At 26.8% G+C, this 27,691-nt stretch overlaps 1 protein-coding gene across 2 annotated transcripts in view; it reads right to left on the bottom strand.

Moving 5' to 3' along the window:
- Window positions 1-27,691, bottom strand: part of LOC130678329 (probable serine/threonine-protein kinase dyrk2) — a 130,480-nt gene that overhangs the window by 11,043 nt on the left and 91,746 nt on the right. For both annotated transcript variants that reach the window (XM_057485514.1, XM_057485513.1), the window contains 2 exons: window positions 17,055-17,207; window positions 26-167 (listed from right to left, as the gene is read on the bottom strand). In XM_057485514.1, coding sequence (XP_057341497.1) covers window positions 26-167; window positions 17,055-17,207 — 295 coding nt within the window. The remainder of the gene's footprint in view (window positions 1-25; window positions 168-17,054; window positions 17,208-27,691) is intronic.

Below are 27,691 nucleotides of genomic sequence, written 5' to 3' on the forward strand. Positions count from 1 at the left end.
TTAATAAACTTTTTTCTTAACATACCATAAGCATCAACGTGGACACTTGTGTTGAGTGGATCATGCAGGGGTACATTGTTGTGGTTATTGTTAGAGGCGGAGTGGTTTCCATTGTTGTTGTCAGTCGTGTCCCGCGATGTTTTGCTATTGCTGAGTGACGGTAGTTTCTGTAAAAAAAAAAAGAAAAACTATTAATAATAAATTCAAAATATCAATTTAATTATTTAACTTTTTTTTTTTTTATTCTGTTTTATCTAGCCGTAGATTTTCATGCCAGAAAACATTAAAACAAAAAAAAAAAAGTAACATAAATATTGCCGCTGTTTTGGTGAAGATGTAAATTACTTTCAGCTAAGAGTGCGGATTTATTTTTAGATAATTATTTCTCTCACCCCCTCTAAAAAAGCAACTGAGAGACATGAAATATTTTTTTTTCTTGTTACCCTCGTTTATATCTTTTCAGACTCTTCCGTTCTCTTTGTATACTTGTGACACTCAACTAGCCACGTATCACATAAAAATAAAAATAAAACAAACAAAAAAAGAAGAAAAATACATAAAATCTATTCGCAAAAGTATGGTAACGTACGTCACTGAAGGAATAGTATTTTATAATAAACTTGACACACTAATTATTTTAAAAATTAATAAAAAATATTTTGAAAACACTTTTGTCATTTATTTCAATAATACCAGTAGCATTCCATATGTCTATTGGTCAGCAGTATTTCACAATCAACAAAAATAACTTTTTCTAAACTTTAACTAAATAGTATGTAATGTAACTCGTTGGCGTTTGGTCCGCTATTTTTCTAAACTGTCACAACTAATAACAAAAAATGTCAAGCTTTTAATGGATAACTATGTTCGATTACAAACTTTGCCATTTACTAAGTACATAAAAATATAAAACATATAAAAAGCAACCAAATACACAAGCCAGAAAAATATAACTCGACAATTTCCACGCTCGTTATTGATCCAATACTGGGTCGTTGCATACTCATAAAGTTTCGCAAAATTAAAAACAAAAAGAATTTCAATATAATATATATATTTTAGGGTAGCTTGACAAAAAATTTTTTAAAAAAGAAACACTTAATTTATTTGGTACAAAAAAATTTTGTCTTTTTACCAGACACTAATTTTTGAAAGGTGAAAGTGAAAAAAAATCCAAATTTTTTTTAGCCGCCCGCATATATATTCATATAAATACATCTTAGGGTGACTCAAAAATAAAAAATCAAATAAAGAAACATCCGATTTTTTCAATATTTAAAAAATTTTCAAGATTCTTAAGTGACCTCTAGAAATTAAATTTTTGAGTTTAAACTTATTGAAATTTATTTTTTTACCGTTCACTAACTTTTCAAAGGATGATTCCCTACGTAAGTGAAATATCTATAAATAAATAAATAGATTTTAGGCCGACTCAAAACAAAATTAAACATAAAGAAACACCCGATTTTTTATGATACAAGTTATCCAACATCTGATAATTTTCCGAACTTTTTCAAAACAATAAATTATTAAAGATAAAGATTTTTAAAAATTGCAGTTGTAGTTTTTTTAATTTTCTACATGTGCATATTTTTAGTCCTTATAATCATTTCTTTTTTTATCATACACTAATTTTTCAAACGGTGAAAGTAAAAAAAAAATCAAATTTTTTTTTAAGCCGCCCTAATACATATATATTAAAATATATAATGATATAATAGTATAAATAACGCCTAAAGGTTTGAATCTAATTCAAGTGCGTTATCGTAGTCTATTGCAATGTGTCAACGAGGTCTGTCAACGACCCTCCCACTCGGTTAACGACTCCGGAAAGTCGCTGAATGGCTTTTTCCGTGCTCCTATTACCCGATCACTTGCCGTTTGTCGTATCATATGACTATAATCCAACGGTAGTAATAGTAGTGTGCTTCTGGTGGTGTTATTTTGCCAAGCTGTTCAGGTGCTTTTCTAGACTAGGTGTCTCCTGTCAGGATCGATGGTATTCCAACATACAACGATCGCTGGAAAATAGTGGGCAGCCCTGAACAGGCAATTATTCCTCACCGACTATGTGGTTTACCTTGTGCTGGCGCATCACCACTGGTGTCCAAGCCTTTCTAATACCGTATGTAGTTGATGGTGCAGTAATAACAACAGCAACAGCAACATCAATGTAGCCTAGCAATAGCAAAAGCACTGAGCGACTATCTATTCAAACTGTCGTATGTATATTACGCGTACATACATATATATGTCTTCATAGAAATAACTGTATGTACACCTACTCAGGCTTATATCCCGTGTAATGAACATACATGTGGGCGTAGTCAACGCCGTCAACGCCAACATATATTTACTACGTCGCGTTACATTAGGTAAGAACAGAAGCCTTGTTAGGAAATTTTAAAAGTAACTTAATAATTATTTTTGACACTTTTACTTTTATTTTATATCATTATTTATTATTTTCATTTCATCATTTCTTTGCATGTTTCAAATATAGAGGACGGGGCACGGCGGGCAAAATGAAGTACCCCCAAAATTTTGTAAAAAAAAATTTTTTTTCAATGTTTTTTAAACATTCCAAAATCACTTTTGTAAATATAATTGAGCATAATTTTGAATTTATTTTTATTAAACTTCTTCAAAAATCGAGTGTTAGTCGAAAAATATTAATGACTTTCTTTCTATGATAAAAACTATTAACAATTTTTTTTACTTCCTTTGTATCCAAGAATTATGTAAAATGTAATTTACTTTATGTGAATTACTTATAAAAAAATGTAGTTTAATCAAATTTATTTAATAACCAGAAATTTTTTTTTTCACCTTTTATAGGGGGTACCCCATTTTGCTTGCAGAAATGAAATTTTTTTATATTTACTTTGAATATCATTAAAAAAAAAAAGATTGAACATATTCGAGTCCTCGAAAACTTGATATTTTCTTAAGTACCTCGTTTTGCCCCCCCCCCTCCCCACAAAATGATTCAATATTCAAATTACGTATGTAATTTCTTAAATTATATTACAATAATATAATATGTAAGTTTACGTTAACACACTGGAATTTAAATACATAAGAATGATTTAGAATAAAAGTTATGGAAACTCTGTTCTATCTTACTTAACTTTTTTGACTGTTTAACATAATTTTGTAAAGACGAGGCTCTAAGGGATTCATAAAGTTGCATTCATATGCAATTGCCCATCAAAAGTTATTCGAGTGTATCCAAACAAACAATTTGTCGACTTGACTCATCTCATCAGTAAACTCGCGTTCAACAGAATTTATTTACTCTAGCTCTCTGATTCAAGATAAACTTCTTTAGCCGAACCTACTAAAAAATTCAAAGGACCCTCGAGATTGTAATGACATTTGACCATTTGAATATTTCATTGTCACTTTCCTTTTTAAAATAGAAAAATTTTGTTCACTGTCAAAAATTATGATTTACATCATGACTCGGTTGTGTATCTGGTTGATAAATTTTATTATTTAGTATTACAATGGGGTGGTTATTTATTTAATTTTGAAATATTAAAACCTGTTTGAAGTAAATTTTTTATGGAACCATAAATCTTAAATAAAAAAATAAATCTCAACTGGAATCTTGTGTTTGTCGTAAGCAATTATTTGATCTGTAATAATCCAAGTTTATTATCTCGACCTATTGTAACTCGATTGGAAAATTGTCTGAGACTCCTATCTATGCTACAAGAGAAGTAATTTCATCTTTTCTTCTTTTTTTTTTAATCACCGCCTCTAGGCATGAAGTAGAAATGATAGGACAAGAATCTCGTGGTCAACCACACTCGCGGCAAATTCGTAACAATTAATTTCAATTAAAGTTCCATTTAGTACGGCGCAGATAAATCAAGTAGAATGACATCAACATGCCTTGAAGCCTCTTCATATCGTCCAGCCGGTTTAACAAATTGTCGTTTTAATAACCGAAGGCGTTTATACCATCGCTTGAACGCATCTTTGTCTTCCTTGTTCTCTAATATTTATTATTATTATTATTATTTGATTAGAGAATATATATGTAGCGTCATAGTTCATCAATAATCGCATGAGATTCAAGCTTTAATCCCGCTTTCTTATGATATGACGTCCTCTACTCTATCACTATAACATTTCTATACATTTTTTGTTGTCATCGATATACGTATCTACTATTGAGTTCAGGTACAATAGATTCTTTCATTTGGTTTTTATTTACAATATACAATTACTGCCTATTATCTTGTATACTAAAAAAATTTTATTCATTTTCAAAGATATTAAATTTTTTCTTCGTGACAAATTAAAAAAAAAAATTTAATTGTGTTTTTAATCTCACATTCAAAAATTTTCTGTTAAATTTAAAGAAAATTCCTTCGAGTTGTTGTCAAGTTTAAAGTAGTCAGAAATGTAAAATATAATTATTATTATATATAAAATAAGTTGGTCAGCTTGAACAGTTAACTCACTTTCCAATTTTCAGTAAATTTTTATTTTTTTTTTTCCGTTTCTTTAATTGAATTATTCTTGGAAAACTAGAAAAAGTTGAGCTTAAAATAAAATGAGAAACGATTGTAAGAAAAATAATTTTTTTCGTTTAGAAATTGGAGTCTCATTTTACCCCATATTCTTATATACTTGATTTTGACATGACTTTAAATTACCGAGTGATGAATAAATTAAAATTTTAATCACAATGTATTTTATTTCCTTCCATTTCAATTATTCTCTCTTATGTCCATAAATCAATTAATTTAATAACTAATAGCTATTTAAAAAACTATAAATTTTAATTGTCAATCATTATTTATCATTTATAATTATTTTTTAAATACTTCAATTTTCATGTCAAGGCTTCAATGAACTTACAACCTACAAAAAACTAATTAAGATTCTGAAAAAAATTAGTATTATATTTTTAAAATATATCGAATTCAAATTTAACTGAACATCTTGATTGATTACATAAAAATTTCTATTTTTAATTAGTCGCATGTATTTTCATAAATAATTACCCTTCAATTTATGTTTTCGAATCACATTAAATTAAAATAAAAATTATTTTTAAAAGTCAATAAGAATTTTATTACTACAGAATTTATCAGTAATCACTTTATTTCGCTGGTTCTATGCACCATCATCTTTAAATCAAATTTTACAATAATTAATATAAAACTTATAAATTAAATCTTTCTATTACCCATGTAAAAAAAAAATCGTTCCAACAAACTAATTTGATAGTAACGAAAAAAGTTTACCTATGATTTTATATGAGCGAATTTTGAGTAAAAAAAAAAGAACGTTTTTAAAAGACTTTTTCACAAATTCCGAAAAAATTTCCCATTAGAAACCAATCGCCTCATAGGAATCAAAAACCGTTCATGAAAAGTTCCAAATTAGAGTTTTTTTTTTTCAACTTTTTTGGAACCAGGGTAAAATATAGTAAAATTACATTTTGAGAAATATGTTTTAAAATCATTCATTTGTAACCCGAATTTCACTCATAATATCCTAGATAAACTTTTTTTTTACTGTCAAAATTACAAAAGTTTGACTAGAAGTTTTAATCCGTTCCAAGCTTACAAGTTCCATTTGTCGAACTTTTTTGAAATCTTTTTGGAATGATTTTTTTTTACACCGGATATACTGATGTTTTTAAATTTAAATTAAAAACATTTAACAAATTTTGAAATTTATAAGCGAAACAGCGAAATATTACCAATAAAATAATTACTGATAAGGATCTGATCTGCCTTCAATTATACTCAAATTATAAGTACCGATAAAAAAAATATATATGCTTTAACAAACATATATATTTTGAAACAATTAACAATAAAATTATATTGAATGTTGATGTTAAATCATGACTTGTCAAGTACTAATTTTTTTTTCTCCATACTTGATTATAATGATTGATAATAAAGATTATTATCTAAATGAATATTTACTCATGTGTACAAAACAATATCAGAGCAGAGCATAATTCCAATCAATAAGAGATTAATTCAATTCCAATGATTTCATCGTATCCGTGTTGAATATATATATATTGAATACAACTATAGCAAGTAAAGCTGGAGCTGGACACTTGATAAAAGCCGATTGGTGAATCGGGTTTTGGCCGTTAGTTCATTTCACATGAATAACCATTCGATCCATTGGGGATTATCGGATGTATTTTTGGCCTCTATACATAAGGTTAAAGAAGTACCATCATATCATAAAGCCAGAGGGGTTTATACTAAACTTTAAAAGTCGGTTTAAAGCTACTTGTAGACACGTGCTGGTAGCAAGTATAGACGTCATCAAGCCTCTAAGCGATTTGTCGGTCAGAATATACTATCGCTGACCTAGTTGCAACAACTTCAGGTGCACTCTCAAGCTTACTGATCCGAAAACGTGTTCAGATATTATTATTATTTTTTTTTTTAATTAGTATTTTGTTTCGTATATAATTAATCATGTTATCATAATTATTTATTTTAATCTAGTTCAAAATCATGACGATTCCTGGGTCGAAAAATTTGATCTATTTTAAATCAAATGAAAATTTTAACTTATTTTTATTAAATGTCATTTTCTATTTGTATTTAATTAAAATATTAAATTTAATGTACCTGAAGATCAGAACGTTCTTCGCTTGGAAAGTAAAAAATCTACTGAATGACAAGATTTTTGAAATGTTTCGCATAAAGATGCTGGTGTGTCAGCCGAAAATCTTAGACCGCCGCCAATCTCCGGAACTATCTCTCAAGTAGTCAAATTACATAAATTTTTTTTTTTCATTTTTGTTGGGCGAAAAACGTTCCGATCTTCAGGTAACTAAAATTTAACCGAGTTCTGTCCGTACTATTCCTTATTCAGACTATTTTCAGACTTGTTTTCAATCATTTTTGATCTGGTTTTGGTTGCCTCTAAGTCAAAATTATAATTTTTTCTCATAAAATATTGCCTTCTTTTGTTTTTATCCAGACTAGAATCAGACTTTTACTGCCTATTATTTTTACTAGTCTATTTTTGATCGTCTTGAGATCAAAAACATTGTAAAATTTTTTAAAAATTGAAAAACTGGCTAAAATCAGATCTAATTTTTGTACTCGGGATTATCTGAACGTTCATTTAGTGTTTAGATAACAATCGCTTAAAAGTAAATTGTAATATTAAGATAGATAAATAAATAAATAAATAAATAAATGAGTTAAGAGAAAATAGTTTAAATGGATACAAAAACTTGATTATTTAGTTTTCTAGTTAGATTCTTTAGTTCATCTTATAACCGACTTACGACCATGTAAGGTCCGAGAAACGTTCAAGAGAATATAAGCGAAAAAATAAAATGAACAACAAAGAAACATCAAGATCTGGTTTTCCACCGACATAGAAAACCGGACGTCTCGTCTAAGGGATAAAAAAAATTTGGTACATACAAGTATAATTAAAATAAAGTTAAAAAAAAATAATAATAATAACAATAATGAGCAAGTAATGCAGTCAGTGAGTCAGTCTTAACTTTTTCGCAGAGTAGAACAGTTGTTAAAAAAAATAAAGTGCTATGTACTGCAAGCAAGATAAACGTTTAAATTTGACAAACGGTTAAATTCGTAATGTAAATTATTTTTAAGCGGAAACCGTTGTAGTCTCTGACAACAACCATTGGAATAAAGGCTTATATTTATTTTATCATTTTTCTCTTACTAACTCACTCACTCACTCTCATTTGCGCCAGATGCAGTAACGGGATTGGATTTCAGTATACAGAAGCTCACAAAGACAATTCCAGCAGTTTGCGCAGGATTCATTTTTATAATAATTTATAAAACAGGCTCGAGAATTTAAAATTTTATCACCATAAAAAAAAACGGTTCAAGTTCACGCTATCCCGGTTTTAAATTTAACCCCCAAAACGGTATTAAAATTTTTTCCAGTGTTCAACGGTGTTAAAAAAGAAAGTCTTATTTTTGAAGGATCAGAAGCCGAATTGTATTTCAAATCCAGAAAAAACTTTTTCATTGTTTCAAAAATTAATGATACGACCGATTTACCCATTTATGCACAAATTTAAAAAATATTTGTCTACAATGACATGTTAATGTTATTGTGTAAAATAAAGGAAATGAATTTTTATGACTTAAATGGATACTAAGTAGGCCAAATTAGCCAAAAGCAACTCAAAAATGGATTAAAAACCCGTTTGATTTTGACTTACTTTTGGTTAACTGGACTTTACTAGTATCCGTTTAGGAAATAAAGTCAAATTTGATTTGGTTTTGGCTTAGTTGACTAAATGTAAGTCCAAAAATTCAAATTTAAGTTATTTTTTTGACCAGGGTAGTATACAACACAAGAGAAAAAAAATGGCTATTCTTTCATACACTCATATGAAAAATTCCTATTCGTTGACTAAAAAAAATCCCGATGTCACATACGAATAATCCAGATGTGAAAATGATAAAAATATCCATTTTTTCGATGTCAGTACTATTGCATTATTTTTTAAAGTTTTGAAAATTTTTTAAAACTGCCGCTAATTTGAAAATATTTTTTCATTGAATATTTATGAAAATACACGGAACTTGGAACATAAGTAAACGCAATGCGGCATTTGGATTACCAATGGCTTACTGTTGGATTTACAGAAGGAAGTCACAGACACGTGAATGTATTAAGACAGTGGCTGAACTGTGTTCTTTGACAGCATTAGTAGGCTTAGCAGTTTTTTTTTTAATTTTATTTTCTTTTTAATCTTGTTTGGTTCTCTTTTAAATTTCTGTTACTTCCATCCTGATGTTTAGATAGACTTGGATTGGATCCAGAGAATGCTTCGAGAATGTGAGAAAAACAGTGTGGCTCTGGAGACACTATAAAGTAAGGAAAGAAGAACTTGACTTGGATAACAACATTTTCTTCTCTCTTGTTGGTAGAAATAATGTCGATTAAGTCTCGAGTACACTTGCAACGAATTATTATCCTGAAGAGGTTCAAGATGTCAATTGTGCTTTTGTACAAGTTGATTATATTTTATAACATTTATACATAAAATATAGGGGGCGTGCGAATCGGATTCGAATTTCGAATTTCCGAATTATTCGGAAACTTACGAATAATTTGTAAGGTCAAACTATTCGCATACCCCTAATAGAATATCATAATAATATTAAATGCAAGAAAAGAATAAATTTTTTCTTCTTTTGTTTCAACAATATAAAGATAATGTAGATTTGATATTTAAATATAAATAATAATGTAATGTAAGAGACTCTCAATAATTTAACTGACAATGATAACTTTTATTTACAAGTCGTACATATGCAAGAACGACTGCTGAATACAGATGATAATGCGTTCTCAACATCAATTGCACGTCCATACACGTACAAATGGTACACCGGAAATCACGTGACATTACGACGGAAACAACATCAATGTATCGTCAACGACGATGATCATTCTGATGATAATGATGAGGATGATGATGAAAATATGGTTGAACATTGGGTCAAGTCCAATGTCAATTATTATAATAATTATTGTTACTAAAGTTAATTACCAATTTGATTGATAGTAAATTTGTGTTTTAAGGCGGATGCAAAAAATAATTGTTTAAATAAGCTCTATCGATTCGAATTACAGACATTTAATATTTCCGCTTAGGGCGATCCCTTTGATATGCTCACGGTTACATTGGGAAAATTACTAACCAGGTGGTGAGACGTATAGGTATGAAAATATATGTATCTATATATATATACACACATGTATCTATAAATATATAATGATGTTTAGTGCAATAACCTTTATTCTTTACTAGGTTTATCAGCTAAACCGGTTAGTATGGAAAAAATTGTCGCTAAAAATAATTCTCATTTAATCAACGGAATAGATTATTTTAAATACGTATTCAAATTTTTTTATCATTATTGTTTATGCTCTATAATGTAGGATATCTTGGTGCAAAAAATTTTTTCTCGCCTCAAAAAATTTTTGGTTTCAATTTATAATGCAAAAAATTTCTTGTAATAAATAAAAATTTTTTTGTGGAGAGTAAAAATTTTTTGTGCCAAAAAAGCCTTCTTTTTTTGGGCAAATATGTACATACATTTAAAAAAATAAATAAATAAATTGAAGAATAAAAAAAAAAATGACCATAAAAACCAGCACTCACAAGAACGGAAGTATAACTTTTACGGTCGATGAAACAAGACTAGCATTAATTCCAAATGAAAATAAAAATAAATAGAAGTTAAGCTGTAGGTCAATGTGGTATTTGAAAACCTAGAGGCAACCATTTATGATTCTGTTCAACCTTCGCAAAAACATATTCGGAACTTTTTTTTAATGCTTATTAAATTCCTAACCACGTGCATATATATTTAACCTTTAACTATATAGGTATACATGTTAATATATATAAATATTAAAAGTTGTTTGAGTTAGTTTTGTTTTATCTTCGATAGTTAGTCGGATTATCAGGAAAAGTTGTGGCCATATTTATCCGTGCGTCGACCTCACATACATTTTTTATTTTTTTTTTTAAGATCTACTATCGTAGTTTTAAAAATTGTAATCACTGTATATACTATTAGTCATTTTTAAAAATATTTTCTCAGTTCTTTTTACTACTGAACTGAACTTTGACAACTTTTACTCACGACATTTTCTGCTAAAGATAAGAAAAAAAAAATACATTTATATCTGTCAGTTTAAATATATTTTTGTTTAGCGGAAATAAATAAAAGATAAAAATTTTAAGTGTATAAGTAAAATGATTATCCTGAGAAATAATTATGTCTTATGTACAACTGATAAATGATAATTTATATCATATAGGTTCTTTGCCCTCTAGATAGTATTATTTGCAGCTGGTCAGAGTAGAGATACAATACATATAATAAATTGAGTGCAACGACATCATCACCTAATAATGCAAAGAAGATGATAGTAATAGAAAAAAAAAAAGGATAAGAAGTTTACAATTGATTGCGAATATATATAATCACGTTAAATTGAGAGCAAAAGTGTAGGTCAGTATTTATAAATGGTTAAATTTATAGATACAGACAATGCAATAATTAGCAAGAGAGAAATTAATATTTCTGTTTATGAGATATGAGACACATTAATGGTTTGCAATAGACCACTTGGGAAATACGAATATAATAGTGTATGTTTGTACTTAAAATTGCACGCCAAAGTTGTAATATGAATGAGAAACAGTTAAGATATGAGTATGTTCTGATGATGCACAGAAAAAAAAGTTATCTTGGGTCAAGAAAATATTTTGAAAGACAAACGCTTTCAGGAACCAAGTCAAGATTTTCTTGAGCCAAAAGAACTTGTTTTGGTTAAAGAAAATTCGTCTTGGTCAGAAGAGATTTCTACTTTATCCGAGAAAATTATTTTTCAAAATAGTAGGGGTAATTTTTACTTGTTATTGTAGATAAAAATGAATCTCATACTTTTACCCACTGGAAATTTCAAATTTCTTCAATCGAAAGCAAGAAACTTTCATAGCCCGAAATTACTCAATTTAAAGTAATTTTTATAATGAATAATATCGGAACATTTCTCTCCAAAATCGTCTCTGTAAAAATAATAATAAACATCACGCGTTTATTGAATTTAAGTTATTAATAAAAAAAAAATTTAATCAAACAGGTTTATTTAAATGAAACGATCAACTCTAATGTAAATAAATGTTTGTTATTAAAGATGTTTATTACCGATTGCACAAGTTTGGCGGTCGATGACACACTCAGTGGCCTTGTGCCTTAAGTTGTCCCGCAATATGTATAATTAGACGGAGCAATGACCAATGTCGCGCACGCTACAATTTCTTTTTTTTCTACACTGTATATTTTGAAAACTTTTTAAAACTAATTTACGTGATAAATATTCTAAGAAGTTTGTTATTTTTTTTAAAGATATAATTGCGCTAGTTTTATGACTTACTGGAATAAAATATAAAAATAAAGATAAAGTAAAATGTGAAAATATAATTGCGATAGAAAAAAAAAATGTTGAGTAAAAGTATACTACGGTTTTAAAATAAAAATAATGATGAGGAAGTATTGACGTTAATAATAAAATTAATTACAATATTGTAAAATAGGTATATATTTATATATTAGTATACATGACCGACGAAGAATTTATTGTATTTATATAAAGAAATACTTATTGTGACAACTAACAATCGATCGAGTTACGTCTTTATTACGCTTATGGTTATGCTATAATGACATTTATTAAAGACAATAAGGAGTGTCTGACTATTGAATTGCAAAGATCTCCTTGACTCTGTCATAAATATCGTATGTATGTTATGATATTACTGCGGATGTGCGGCAACTTTAAAGAAGCACCTGGCATAATATTTTCTATACATAGACTTAATATATAATTCATCTATTATAGACACAATATACATATTTTATTAGATTATGGGCGTATAATTTTAAACTACAAGTAAAAAATAATATTATTCAATTAAAAAATAAAATTGAATATTCGATTACGCGCATAACTTCAGTATTTCGAGGAAAATGCAAAATGCTTTGAATACTTTAAATAAATCAAGTCATGTTACAAATGATTACCATACTTTTTACGTAAAACATTTTTGGATTATGTGCATAATTGAATTTTTATTTCTTGACACTGACCTAATGCTTTGTTGATTTTTAAATTAATTTAAAAATTTCAATTTGGAATTTTAATAGAAAAAAAAACCCGCAAGTTATCTATCAAAATATTTACTCATTATTATTTATTAATTTTTATTGAAATTAATGTATAATCCGACTCTCACCACATCTACTTTTAAATTTATTGAATTCAATAATTTTTTTTTCAACTCAATCTCAAAATATTCCATAATTTCAATATCAATAATTTTAAATTACTATTATTAAAGAAAAAAAAAAAAAGAGCATTTTTGAGTGTGAAATTTTAACATACTTAGAACTATTTATAAAATTTAAGATATCGAACAAATTGATGTATCAAATTATTTGAAGCCTAGCCGTGAAAAAACGAAAGTTAAATACGTCAATAACTTTCTAACGATATTGAGTTCAAATATATTAATTAATTTCATCAAATAGATATGATTTGGATAAAATTTTTTCTAATTTTTTTAATAATGACATAAGTGACATGAAAAGTGATAAATAAATTAGAGTCATTGTAACACAATCAATAGAATAATTAAAGTTATCTACATTATTAAGAGAACAAGTCAATTTTAGTGACAGACGTATCTCTGTGATAAAATCAACAGAACAGATTAAATTCGGTACCACTGGAAAGGTCTTGATTTGTATGTCAAATATATTTTAATGATTCAAGAGATTTATATGCGATAATTACTTTAGAATTTTTTATTTTCTTAAAAATTTTAAATATGTTTCAATTTCGCGCCAATTTTTTTTTCATAATCTTCCGAAATTAGTATTAAAAATTTTCTTCATATTTTGCAATAAAATAGTTTATTTACTTTTAAAAATAAAAAATACCAGCGCGGTAAATTTGAATTACAATAATTTACTAATAGCCAGTAATTTTTAATCTCTGATATTTAATTTTTCAATACTAGTATAAATTTCCATTTGAATAATTTTAAAACTAATTATTCATCAACTGACACTGAAGCAGACATTATTCAAAAATGGACGATCGATTAATCCGTATAATAACTATATATTTATAAATTTTCTACTCTGCCAGAGCACCGGATTAATAAAAGTAAATTCGTTTTTGCAGTAAAGCAGAATTTATTAAAATTTTATCATATAAATTAAAAAAAAATGAGTTTTTTTTTTTTTTTTTTCAATCAATTTAATAATCAAATCGATGCGTCGAACGCAAGTTGTTGGAATTATGATAACTTAGTAAATCAAATTATTTCAAGAATTTTAATCAGTTTCCGTTTTAGGTAAACATTCTAATTGAATAAATTCTACTCAATTTGCAAACACGTAAAGAATTTTACAGTAAAAATAACTCAAATAATTCTAGTAATTTTGACTACAATAAATTATTTTTTTTTTTATTAATAAATCTATTTGCTTATAAAATATGAAATATGTCAGTGACAATCAATTTTTTTTTATTTTCAATTCTAAATTACTGAGTAATTTTTAGTTAATGAAAAAAAAAAAAAAAAAAAAAAAAAAAATATTTTCTGTGCATGTACTTATTTTGATATATTTTTCATAAATGAATTAGTTTCATGCTTTCATGGAATTAAAAAGTTAATAAACCACTTTTAATGATTTTTGATCAACTTATAATATCATATATAAGTATGAGTATAATTATAATTTAAAAGTTACGTGATATGAAATGATTCTTCTTGTTATCTACTGGTATCTACTTGTGTGAAATCAAAGTATATTAATATCATTTTCAACACACTTCGGTACTTATTACAAGTAATATATGTACATTGAGTCTACTATTATAATAACGACGATGTAACGGTCTGTTGACGTTCTTGGATCTTTATTCTTTTATACAAACTGCAATGCTGACTAATTCATACGTGAATTTAGAAAGTTTAACGGATAAAAGAGAGGCTTATACAGCAAACCTAATTGAACAACTTGTGTAACAACTTCTCTTGGTTTTGTTTGCAGCTGCACCAACAGATTTCCGCGTGCATTTTCCTCAACTGCGTCATTTGTTGTTAAATGTAAAGAAAAGTTTAGAGAAATTTGTTTTGTCTTGTAAAATAAAAGTCTAATAGATATTTATAATTATTGAGTAATGATTCATTAATATTGTTATATTAATTTTATTTATGTGAAGATTGTAAGCATTTATGAGATATTAATAGAACGCAATTGAAAAAAAAAAAAAGAATAATATCAAATTTTCTTTGTGAAAAAATTATATTGTCATCTGATCAAAATTAAAAAAGATTTATTTTTAGAAAACTTTTTTTTAATAACCCGGGTAAAAAAATTTCACGCCAAAATAATAATAGAAGTTTTTCTCGGCCGGAAAGTAGCCGACAAAAGGCCCAGGTATTGAACGTAAGGTTGAAAATTAGCTAGGCCGAATAATGGCCAATAATAAGTCCTAAAAAAAAACCGAAAATAGGCATGTACCTGAAGATCGGAATGTTTTTTACGGAGTGAAAATGAAAAGTAAAAAATCTACTGGATCTAGATTTGAAATGTTATAATTTAACATGAAAAAATATATAAAAACTGACATATTTTAAATAAATTGTAATCTATTGTTTATATTTTATTTTAATTACATATCTCTTGTTCTCAAGCTAAGATAAATTATTTTTACCTTCGTCAAATTTGTTTTATCCATAAAAATAATTTAACGCATTTTTTTGTCATTACTCCTATACAATTTACATTTTTTTCGTCAATCTTTCTTTACACAGCAAATATTGTTACACACAGCGACATAAAAGTTAAATACGAAATAGTATAGTGCAAAAAATTATCTACAACTATGAGCACTTTTTTTATTTTTATACAAATTGTAAATTGTTGGGTAATAACAACAATGCCGAAGAATTACCATAAATGTTCTATGATGAAAATAAATATTACTGCTAATTTTCACGGCTCAAGATAAATCAACACGTAAATTTAACGAAATGAAAAAAAATTTTATGTATTATGTCGAAATTTAATAATTATATTTTTAATATTTTACCAAGAAATTATTTTCTTTTATTGATAAATATTCTTAGTAAATTATTATTTTTTCTCAGTGAATATTGAAAATAATAATTAAGTAACAACAATTGATTATACGCTTGTTCAACAAACAACATAAAACTGATTTTATATAAAGTGTTACATTGCATATTTTGTTAGCCAATTTAATGTGCATAGAGAATAATTTCATGTCGATTTATTTAAATTTCTTAAAATTTTAAATTTGAAAAAAAAAAATTTGTAAATGATTTAGCAAAAATAAAAAATTTAATTTCATAATAACCTCGAAATTAGTTGCCATTTTTGTATTTAACACGACAGTATATTTATAAATCTAACGGTGATTTGAAATATTTATTTTTATGGAGTCAAATTTAAAAATGAATACTAAATATTCTATTTATTACTTCGCGTTCATAATTTTAAACATTTAACGAAATTTTTTACTATAAATATTAAAAATGGATATATAAGTGTTAGTTTCGTAACGATTAATTACATTACTAAAAATTCATACAAAAAAAATTTTAATCCGCTTTGAGTTTCAGTAAATAAAAGTTTATTTTGTTTCAATAAAAAGCGTATGGTGAATGTTTATTAATTTTTTTGCTGTCCGTGACCTAATGATCAACTTTTTATTTCTGTTATTTTATTTTTTGCGGAACGAAAATGAAAAGTAAAAAATCTATTGGATCTAGATTTCTGAAATGTTTCGCATCGGTGCTAGTATGGCAGCCGAAAACTGCAGGCCACCCCCAACTACCCCTCAAGTCACCCTTCCACAGTCAAATTATATAAATTTTTTTCATTTTCGTTTCGCGAAAAACGTTCCGATCGTTAGGTAAATAATATTATGAAATAGTTTAGAATTAGAAAATGAATTTAAAAAAAAAAAAAAAAATGATGAGTAAACAAATAAATATTTTTTTCCGGTAATGATTCCAAAATAAGGCTTATATGATTGCTAGTAAGGTTTTGCGGATAGAAAAGTCATCTCCTTGAAACGTCATGATCGATCTGACATACATTCTTAAGTATCTCCGTGACGCTTGCGGGTAAATCGCGATGGTGGATTACGTAAATACTGCAACATGATTGAGGCTAGGCAATGGTAAGACATTGGTCTGTGGAAGTGGTTTTACTTTTAAAGGTTCTCGGCCTACGAATGAAAGGTCTAGGGAACTAGCTGTCAAATTGAAAAACTAACTATTATGTTTTTCAACGCCTTCCAAAGTTATTTTAAAAACACTCCTTTTTTCGTTTGTCATTTACGTCACTAAGCCTTCGACAAATGCCGTAATAAAGATTTTATTTTATACTTAATTTGTGTATAGACATTTAAAAAAATGAATTAATTACCTCGTGTCCGATGGCATTATTTTTAGTCCGATTGCCATTGGTCGTGTTGATGGATGATAGTGCTGTAAGGGTTGCAGAACCCACTCCACTGACGGGTTTGCCGCTAACTTTAGTTCCGCCAGCCCCGACATCCTTATGGAGCGTTCCAGGACTCTAAAAAAATTTAAATAAATATATAAGATTAATTATAGTTATATTTTTATTCATTAAAATAATAATCCTGATACAAATATATAACTACTAATTATATTTTTAAAAATAAATCATCTGTCATGCGATCTTTTAGTCTATTGTCCGATACAAGAAGTTGACTTTAAACTAAACACAACTACGCAATCAAAGACAAAGAAATTACGTGTTTGACTTTGGACATGACAAAGAAAGATTATCTTTAGTAAGGGGCTTGGAATAATTACACGTGTACCCTAACTAGTGTCTCTAGGTTATGAAAATAATTATATTTATTTTGTCTTACGTAAGTTGTAAAAAATTATGCGAGTGCAATTAGTATTATTAAAATCGTAAATAATAATTTTAAAATTATAAATTATTCAGCTGACAAATTTAACAATAAAATTAATTTTTTTTAAATTAATAAATAAAACCTTATTATCGAGACCTAAACATTTAATGATTAAATCACAAATTGTTGGACATGTTTTCATATTTTTTATCACACATTTAACTCTATTACTTAAAATAAAATGTAAGAACTTCTTACACGGATTATAAAGTAACACTGATGCCCTATCGTTTGTACAGTTGATTTATCTGAATGATTTTATATATATTTTTCCTCTTATACATATAAGTGATATGGATATAGATATTTATAGATATATACAGTTGATAAATTGATTTTGTGGAACAAATTGATATGACTAATCTCAGTGATGTGTAAATTGAAAATTTATCAATCGCTATTATTATTATTATTATTGTTATTATTATTATTTTCGCATAATAAAAAAAACTTTCTCACATATGTTAACTCTTTTTTACAGTTTCTCTTTTAAAAATTCTTAATTGAGATGAAAGAAAAAAAAGGGGATTGACATGAGTCTTGAAAAGTTTTACGAAGTATTGGTTTTTATTATCGTCAACATGACATTCGGGTCAATTGACAGGTGTCGAGGATGCGAGTAAACGAAACCGTTAGTCCATCAGACTTTCCATCCATCCAAGAGTTATAGTGACACTGGCGATATTGATTAGACCCAACAGGTAAATACTTTGAGCATACAATAATAAAGAGAATATTATTCTTTATATATATTTGCTTAACAATATAATATTTAATATACTTGTCAATAAATGATTTTCTTTTTTTTATTTGTTAATGATCTCTCATTTGCTCAATGATGACATGACCAATCAAATTTTTATCCTTGAACATTTTTCTCATATAGATATATATATTTATTTTCAGGGATTTTAAATTCAGGAAGTTGTGATTAAACGTTTGCTAAGTGAGTAAGATCATAGCAATTATTTTTAGAGGTAAAATACAGATATTGACCGAAAAAAAAATTAAAAATAAAAAGATAATAATTTGAATACATTAATATTCTTTTCAGTAAAAATTTAAACTTAAATATTTGATTGATGAAGGCCGTAAATCAAATAGTATTATATTATTTTATTTAAAATACTACAATTATATATTGAGTTTACGTAACCGCAGCATAAAAAATTTATTTTCAACAAAATACAATAATACAACTTGTGTATTATAAAGTGTTGGGTTGGATCTTGATTTGGACACGTCGAGCCAAGATAAAAAGGTAAAAAAAAAAATCATTAAGAAAAAAAAGAAGGAAGAGGAAGATAAAAAGAAAACTTGTTTACCCTGAAATCTCGCGACAGCTGTAGGCCAAGATCAAAACTCTTTTAGACTTGTTCAGACGCGAAAGTATAAAAAAAAATATATATATATATATAAAAAAGATCAACTGAGTTTTATAAACCTATTATTAACTCGAATTTTATTTGATGCAACTCCACCTACATAATTTTTATCACAAACAATTTATTTTTACGAATTTCGGCAATTGGACACTGGGCACCTGGTACCGCAGGTGATGACTGAGACTTAGTGAAAAAAATCACGATCGAATAAATCTCAAATAAAATTTTTACTTGATTTTTTTTTTTTATTTATATTTTTCTTCTTCGTTTTATACAGTACAGGGCAGATGCAAAAGACACCTGCCAAGCTGATACTACAAAAGAGAATCTCGGACATAAAGAATCTACTAGGTTATCAACATCTGCGGCCCAATAATATTTTTATTTTTTGTTTTCGAATTAAGTATAAGATAAATTTGTTTTTCTAATTTATTGCATTATTTATAATTTAGAAAATCATGTCTGCCCTTGTAAAAAAAATTGTTCCAAAAATGTTCCTGACAGCGATCTTCCAAAATTGAGAAAATTTTGAACTTTGAGTCGAACATTTTTGAAACTTTGAAATAAAAGTGTGAAAGATTTTCAACTAGTGTAAACTTTTCTTGCGGGTTTCTATTTTTTTTTTTTTTTTTTTGAAATTTTTCAAGTAAAAATGATTTGAATTGACAATTTTGTGAGTTCATAATCAGTTTATAATTAATTCCAATCACTCATTTTTTATACTATTTTTGAACGAGTACGAAAAAGTTAAAAAACCTGACCCCCAAAAATTTCTAATAAAAGTCAAAAATTGTTTATAAATATTTTCAAATAATTTTATTTATTTTTTTTTTTTTTTGCCTGATACCTGAATAATTCTGGTAAGAGTCGCAAATGTTCATAATTCCTAAGTAATTCTTTTTTTCTAATATTCTTCAAACCAAAAAAATTGTCAAATCAATTTATTCTAGCTCAAAAAATAAAAAAACCAAAAACGCGCAGGAAAAGTCTACATCAGTTGGAAATTTTTCACTTTCTAAATTTTTAAAAGTTCCAAAAATCTTCAATTCAGAGTTCAGAATTGTCTCAATTTTGAAAGTTCACTATCGTGTACGTTTTTGGAACGATTTTTTTTTTTACACGGGTGTTACAAATAATAAATTTTACACTTGCAGAAAAAAGTTAAATATACAAATGTTAAAAAATTTTAAAAGTAATAAAAAAGTTATTGTTATTACCATAATAAATTGTAAGAATGTTAACAATGCAAGAGGTATTATTGAAGATGATAAAAATGAGACATTGGAATCTGTTTCGTCAATCACAAGCGATATATCTTGAAGAGAGGAGTGGCCTCGTAATTATACGCGGAAGGCTCTTACATTTCTCTATTGCATTTTTATATGCATTAATATTAGAAAAAAAAAAAAAGAAATTTAAAAAATGAGGACGCATCTAAACACTTGTTGACCTCAAGAGTCAATCTTATCTGATTTAATGCTGAATAAATAAAAATTTATTTCATATATGTATGATTTATTGAAACATTTTTTATTATCGTGTCTGACTGCTAGTGAGTTAAACTGGTCTATTATCAACGATAACACACAACTAATTCAAAAAGAGGTTATCAAATGGCAATTAATATAAACACGCTATTTAAATTATTAACTAGACTACACTAGGTCAAAGCTAAATTGGCCTGAATACAATTTATCGGAGACACTGACTGGTCACCTGGGTTAATAAGCCAGTAATTAAAATTAGTATGTAAACATAATAAAAATTAAAGTGAGATGATATATTTTTATTAAATAGGCCACCGCTTTATTGTTGTCTTACGGGTTACGCCGAGTGTCAGATAAATAATATTTTTTTATTGTTTCTTTCTTTATTTTATTCCTCATCTCATATTCATGTTTGTTGTCTTGAGCTCTTGGAACTCATCCAGACACAATTACGTACATATGGTCTTATCGCTGTGAATTCTGAGTAATATGGACAAAGTTGTGGTTAACTTTACACTCTATATGTTTAATAAAATAAAATAATGTAATATAATATAATACATAATATTTATATATTATTATAATCTATAAATTTCAAAAAAATTATTAAGTATTAAATTGTTATTAGTAAAATGTATTTGATTAAAAAAAAATTTATTTTTTTATTATTTGTCATCTGTATGATTAAGAAAATAAGGAAAATTTTGTCCGTCATATTTATAGGGGGAAATTAGTTACTGTGATTAAATTTGGTAACTTTGGAAAAGTCATGACTTGAATTTGTATCTTTTTACAGTTTTAATGTGATAATTACACAGAAAAAAAGGATTTCTTGGTGCAAAAAATGTTTACTTGCTCTAAGAAACTTTTTGCATTATAAATTGAAAACAAAAGTTTCTTGGGGCGAGAAAAAATTTTTTCTAGTCCTAATAAATTTTTTTTTTTCATTTCATAATGCAAAATTTTTCTTGCGCCAAGAAATTCTTTTTTTACTTGTGTAGTTCAATATCTTAATTTTTGGGAATAATTCGTATACATTTGAATTTCGCGCTAAAAACGTTTATTTGTATTTTTTTTTTTTTAATAATATTTTTATATTATTAACATCAAAATTTTTAATATTTTGAAATTATATAATATATTTGTTTATATTAATTACCGACAACATTCTTTGGTAAACCCTAAGAATTAAATCGTATACCTGACGATCCGAACGTTTTTTGCGAAACGAAAATAAAAAAACGAAATGAAAAATAAAAAATCTACTGGATCTCGATTTCCGAAATGTTTCGCATGGGTGCTAGAATGTCCGCCGAAAATTTCAGCCACCCCAAATTACCCCTTAAGCCACCTCTAAGCAGTCAAATTACATAAATTTTTTTAATTTTCGTCGCGCGAAAAACGTTCCGATCTTCAGGTACGTATTAAATCAATTTTTTGTATCTGTTACCGTTTTTGAAAAAAAAAAAAGTAATAGTAATAAATAAAAAATACAGTCAAAAAAACTTGATGACGAACAAAAATTTGAACGTATGTTGATTTTTTTAAAAGTATTCCACGATTGTAATTTTGAAAATACATATATGTTGTTTTATGACGGATGAGAATATTAGTCGCAATTAGCTTTTATGAATAAAAATTAAAATATATTAATGAGTAGATGATTCGATAAACAATTCAATTTAAAATATATTCGATAAATTTTGTAGAAGCACTCCGGTAGTCACGTAGAGACTGCATAGTTTGCTAGTTATTATGATAATGATTATTATTATTTTACTTTCTACAGTAAACTAATAAACTATTAAATAACAGCAAAAAAAAATTTTGATTTTATATTTCAATAAAGTATTAGATATTTATATTTATATCAATATATGTAGTATATCAATATATGATAAAATTATTAGTTATGATATTATATTATATTGAGGACAAGAAAATTGAGGTACGACTGATTTGGTAGGGCCCATTGTCTCCTGACGTGGGAAAAACTAAGAAGGAATAAATAATGACGCAGTTAAATTGCATGCGGTTGATTCATACCGTTGTAATACAACCTCAACCTTCATCTGACAATTTTTAAACTAATCACAAATTGATTAAAAATTCTTTTTTTTTTTATCTTAAAAACATACAAGGAAAAACTGATTAAGTTTTTATATTTTTTCAGATAAAAAAAAATATTTTGTTTCAGTTTCTTTGTTTGAATATTTTTCAATCAATTAGAGTGAATGTTGTTCACTTAAACTTTTGAACATACATAAAACAAACGGTGTTGTATGTGGATTTCACAATTCGCAAATGGTTCGCGAGTTTAACTGTCCAGCGCTAATGCGTCCAACGGTTTTCTCCAATCGATGTGCACCGCTCTAATTGGCGCTCGTGAAAACAAACCCATGGCATGAAGTTTACTCTGTACTCTCATCTGTTCTCAGTGTATTAAAAAAACTGAGTAACAAGATACAAAAATATAACAATATTCTACATCATCAACTAGAGTACATAAGAGTTTAACAACAAGATCCTTAGTACACTCGACTGTATAAATTTTCACTCATTATTATTTTATTTTGTTTTTTCTACTGTCATTCATTAAATCCTTTCACTTTCAATCGTTGTTTTAAAATTATAGATATTGAAACTGACATAATAAAAAATGAAATAATAAACTAAATCATAAAAATGATATGAAATAAAATATATAAATAGATAAGTAGATAAAAAAAAAAAAATAATAATAATAATAACAAGTCTAGTGAATCCTATGGATCTATACAAGAGTCTACAGAGTCAGGGACATCTTCATGGTTGACTCGACAACAGGGTCGAGTCAGTCAAGAGAAAAGTATCAAGGAGACGATGAAGAAGAGGAAAAGATCGTGACGACGACCCTTGGGAGATCCCTGAGTGGTGTTAGGGTGCGACGATGGGCTCGTCATGGATGAAGATGAGTGCGGGTTGACATTAAGTCTTAAAGATACTCTTGAGTAAAACTAAAATATAATAAAAAATATATTTAACCTTTTGTAAATAATAATAATTATAACAATTGTTGCTATTATTATTATTTTTTATTATAATATAAATAGATAAAGTTGGTGAAATATTTTATGCAGAAAATATGAGTGTCATTAGGACTGCATACCGCCCCAGGCTTTGTGAATTGAGCCCAAAAAATACTTAATGATATTTACAAACAATACTACTTTACACGCACTAACGTGAGGTATAAAAAATATATATATACATGTATATTTAACTCTTCGTATGTGAAAAGAATTATGCGAAGAAGTGAAGTTAAGACTTGAGACCAGAGATTAAAAGAATAAACTGAAACTTTCACGGCCACAGGCTCTGGCGACCTGGTCTCCAGAGCAGGTATAAGAGGTATAAGAGGTCGATTTCGATACTTTTATAATAAAAAAAAAAAGAAAAACACAAGAAAAAAAAATTAATAATAATTTAAAATCAATAGTGTAAATTTTTTTCCATCATTCAATTTGAGTACACTGAGAAAATAATATTTTCGAATTATAGTATAGTCTTACCACAAGAAATTATGATATTAAAAATTTTTAATCTTATATATTTTTGCTGAAAAAATTTGAAGATTTCATTCAAAATAATTTTCTTCATCCAAGAAATCCAAGTTTATTTCAAGATATCATGATCTTTTTTTTCGTGATAGTGTAGATAAAACATAATTTATATCGATTTATTACTCGAGAAAATATTGTTTTTACAAAAATTATTTTTTTCCGCAGTGTAGTCAAATTTTAAAACGTAAGTAGAAAAATAAATATTAAAATTTAAACTTTGACAAGAGTTCAAGGGCTTCTTGAACTGATAAAAATTCAAAGAATGTCGCACCGAAATAACTACCACATGGATTATCTAAAAAAAAAAAAAATATAAGTGTTTTGAAATAATACGCTAATAGAAAAACAGTTTTAAGATAAAGAGAAAAGAAGTGAAGCTGAGGTGAGTAACACTGAAAAGATAGTACCTGATGTTTGTAAACATCCGCTTTTCAGGTTTCAACTATTCTACATATCACATTCATCTTATAATAGTCTTTTTTTTTCTTTTATGACTAAAGTGTAGTCAGATACAACAATAATAATCTTATTTAATAGATACTGAATGAAGTAAAATGAGTAATTGAGAGAAAGGATAAAAAAAAATGTAAGTAAATTATTAACGCTTACGACCATCTGTTGTAAATTAATGGCTTTACGCTTCACTTGACGAAAAACACTTTCCCATAATATTTTATTTTCTATAATTCTGTCTATTTAATTATAAATATTAATAATATGTCAGAGTAACTTCAATAAAAAAAAAATAAGTATCAGTACGAGAGTTTTAAATGGAGCAAGATTAATACTCGACGTTGTACAGCCGTCACTGTCAATTATTATTTTTATTCTATTCTCACTAACTACCCCACGTTCAACGGCCTCTGTGTACTATATACTTTATATATATACATACTTTAAAGAATAAAATGAGTCAGGTTAACGCATTGACGACATTAGTTTAAACTACTCTTACTCTCTCGTTTTTCAATGTATGTACATATAATATATATATATATATATATATATATATGTACTTTTTTTTCTTTCTCTCGAGCAATAGTTTAATGATGTAGCATCAACATAACAGCAGAATCAGCATCCAAAGCAAAAGTTGAGTCTAAGTGCACGTCCAAGTGAATCCATTGTTCGTCCGTCAATTTCATTTTACGAACTACAATCCTAACAATGGACCAATAGTTAAGAGCACTTTCGAGACCAGGATTTAAATTTTCCAGCTCTGTTACTATCATTCATATCAATTTTAATAAAGGTAATAAAAAAAATATTAATAGTATTGTTATTAAAATGATACTGAAGTTAGCTGACGTTTGAAAATTTTTTGATTTTTTTCGAAACGATAAGATATAGAAAGAAATCGCATCTATAGTTTTTGTAATTTTCTCTATATGCATATTTTTAGTTTTTTTTTGCAATTGATTTGTAAAAAAAAAAAAATCGGAAATTTTCAACTTCAAGATCGTTTATTAAATATGAATATGAATATAATTTTTTAAATCAAGTAAAGAATAAATAAAATGTAAGTTAAAATAAAAATGAAAAAATATGATATTGAAGTTAGCCGACGTCAAATAATTTTTGGATTTTTTAAAAAAAATGACAAATTCTAAAAAAAAGAAAACTTCAAAAAATGAGCCTATAGCGTTTTTAATTTTCTACATGTGAATATTTTAAGTTTAGTTTTTTTTTTTTACTTGTATTGTTGAAAAGAAATCTAAAAATTGTCGTTTATTAAATTCAGGATCATTATAAAATATGAGTGTGAATGTAGCAGACATTAGTCAAATTTAAAATTATAAATAAATAAAGTAAATAATTAAAAAAATAATATTTCGAAAAATTGCACTTATTAATTTTAAAATTTATTAAATGCGTATTTTTTAAAAATTTTATTTTATTAATTATTTACTCTATTTATTAAAAATTTTTAATTTGTTTAATGTCTGCTACATTCTCACTCATTTATAAAATGCGTATTTAGATAATTAATAAATTAGTACGCGGATTTTTTTCAATTTAATTATTTTTTTATTTAATATTTAAAAATTGTCTCAAGTCTGCTACATTTATGATCCTGAAAGTAGCAGACACTACAAAATTGTATTCATTTTCAATAGACAAAATAAATATTGACAGGCAGAATTTTCGAAAAAGGCATGTGAAGTTTTAAAAAAATTTATTGTGTATTTCTTAAAAATTTTTATGATGACAGTTAACATTCGAATTAAAAACATTGAAATTTTGACAGTTACTTTCAGCATCGTCTACCTTAACACCCATTTTTTAAATGTGGTGTCAAATTATTCAAAGAAAAATTTTCATAAATTTATAATACAAATTTATGATAATAATAAAAAAAATTAGTAAGAGAAATTATAAAACACATGTTAGCATTTACTATATATCATATACATACATACATATTATTTATTCAAATGTTCAATAATTTTACTCACATTGTAAAGAGACTTAAGTTTCACGTGGTTAAGAGCCGGTACATCCACCATAGAACACTTGAGTAAAATAGTTGTCGTTTGACTTGGCATTATTACTCTATTTATTTTTCGCTTTTATCGTTTTCGATTGAAAATAATTTTATTCGTAATACTTTTATATAAAATTGTCACGCTACACAAATTCACTGTCGATCTATTGTAACGCTTTATCAACTCTTTAATTTATATATAATTATAATTATTATTAAACACAATTTTCATAATTACTTGCTAAGTAAAACACAACAGTTAAATATGGCAGTTTTATTTTACTTCCGGTTTATTTAATTTAACAAACACGTTGGTTTTGAATTTACGCATGCGCAATCTTAAATTTTCGCGCTGTTCTAAATAATTTATAATTATAGTATTAATGTGTGAAAAATATTATTTGTTTGTATAAAAGTATAAAAGACATACAAATAAACTATTATTATTATTATTGGTCTTATAAAGATATACATTTAAAAATTTATAAGAAACGCGACATGCGGACAAAAGGCCGAAGGCGCACTATCGCCTCGCCGTGCCTGACTGACTGACTGACTGACTGGTTTGCTTTACACTCGCAGTTACTTTGAAACTGAGCAGAATAATACACCCCTCCCTTCCTCTCCGATGTAACACTAAGCGCCCTCTTCTTTATTACAACTCTCTCTACCTAGCCAATGATCCTTTGCGTTTTTTTACTCCAAAATATATGTTTCAATTCTATGATCCTGAAGTTAGCAGACATTTCAAAATTTTTTGATTTTTTTTTGAACAATTAAATTCAAAGAAAAAAAAAAACTAAAAATATGCACATGTAGAAAATTTAAAAAACTCAAGGTGCAATTTTTTCAAATATTTTTTTTCTTCTCATTTATCGTCTAAAAAAAAGTCCAAAAATTATTAGACGTCTGCTAACTTCAGTATCATTTCAATTCTACACTTAAAAATTTTTTTGAATTTTCAAGGATAATTGTCATGGAAATTTAAAAAAATTTATTTTACTGGAATATCGATTTATTCCGATAATTTAAAAAATTAAAGCATAACTTTTAATGAATTAAAAAGTATACGATCTATGTAATTAATCAAGATATTGAGTTTAATTTAAATTTAAAATATAGTACGAACTTTTTTTTTTAAAACCTTAATTAATT

Source organism: Microplitis mediator, chromosome 1, assembly GCF_029852145.1.
Source record: "Microplitis mediator isolate UGA2020A chromosome 1, iyMicMedi2.1, whole genome shotgun sequence".
In the NCBI taxonomy this organism is placed as follows: Eukaryota; Metazoa; Arthropoda; class Insecta; order Hymenoptera; family Braconidae; genus Microplitis; species Microplitis mediator.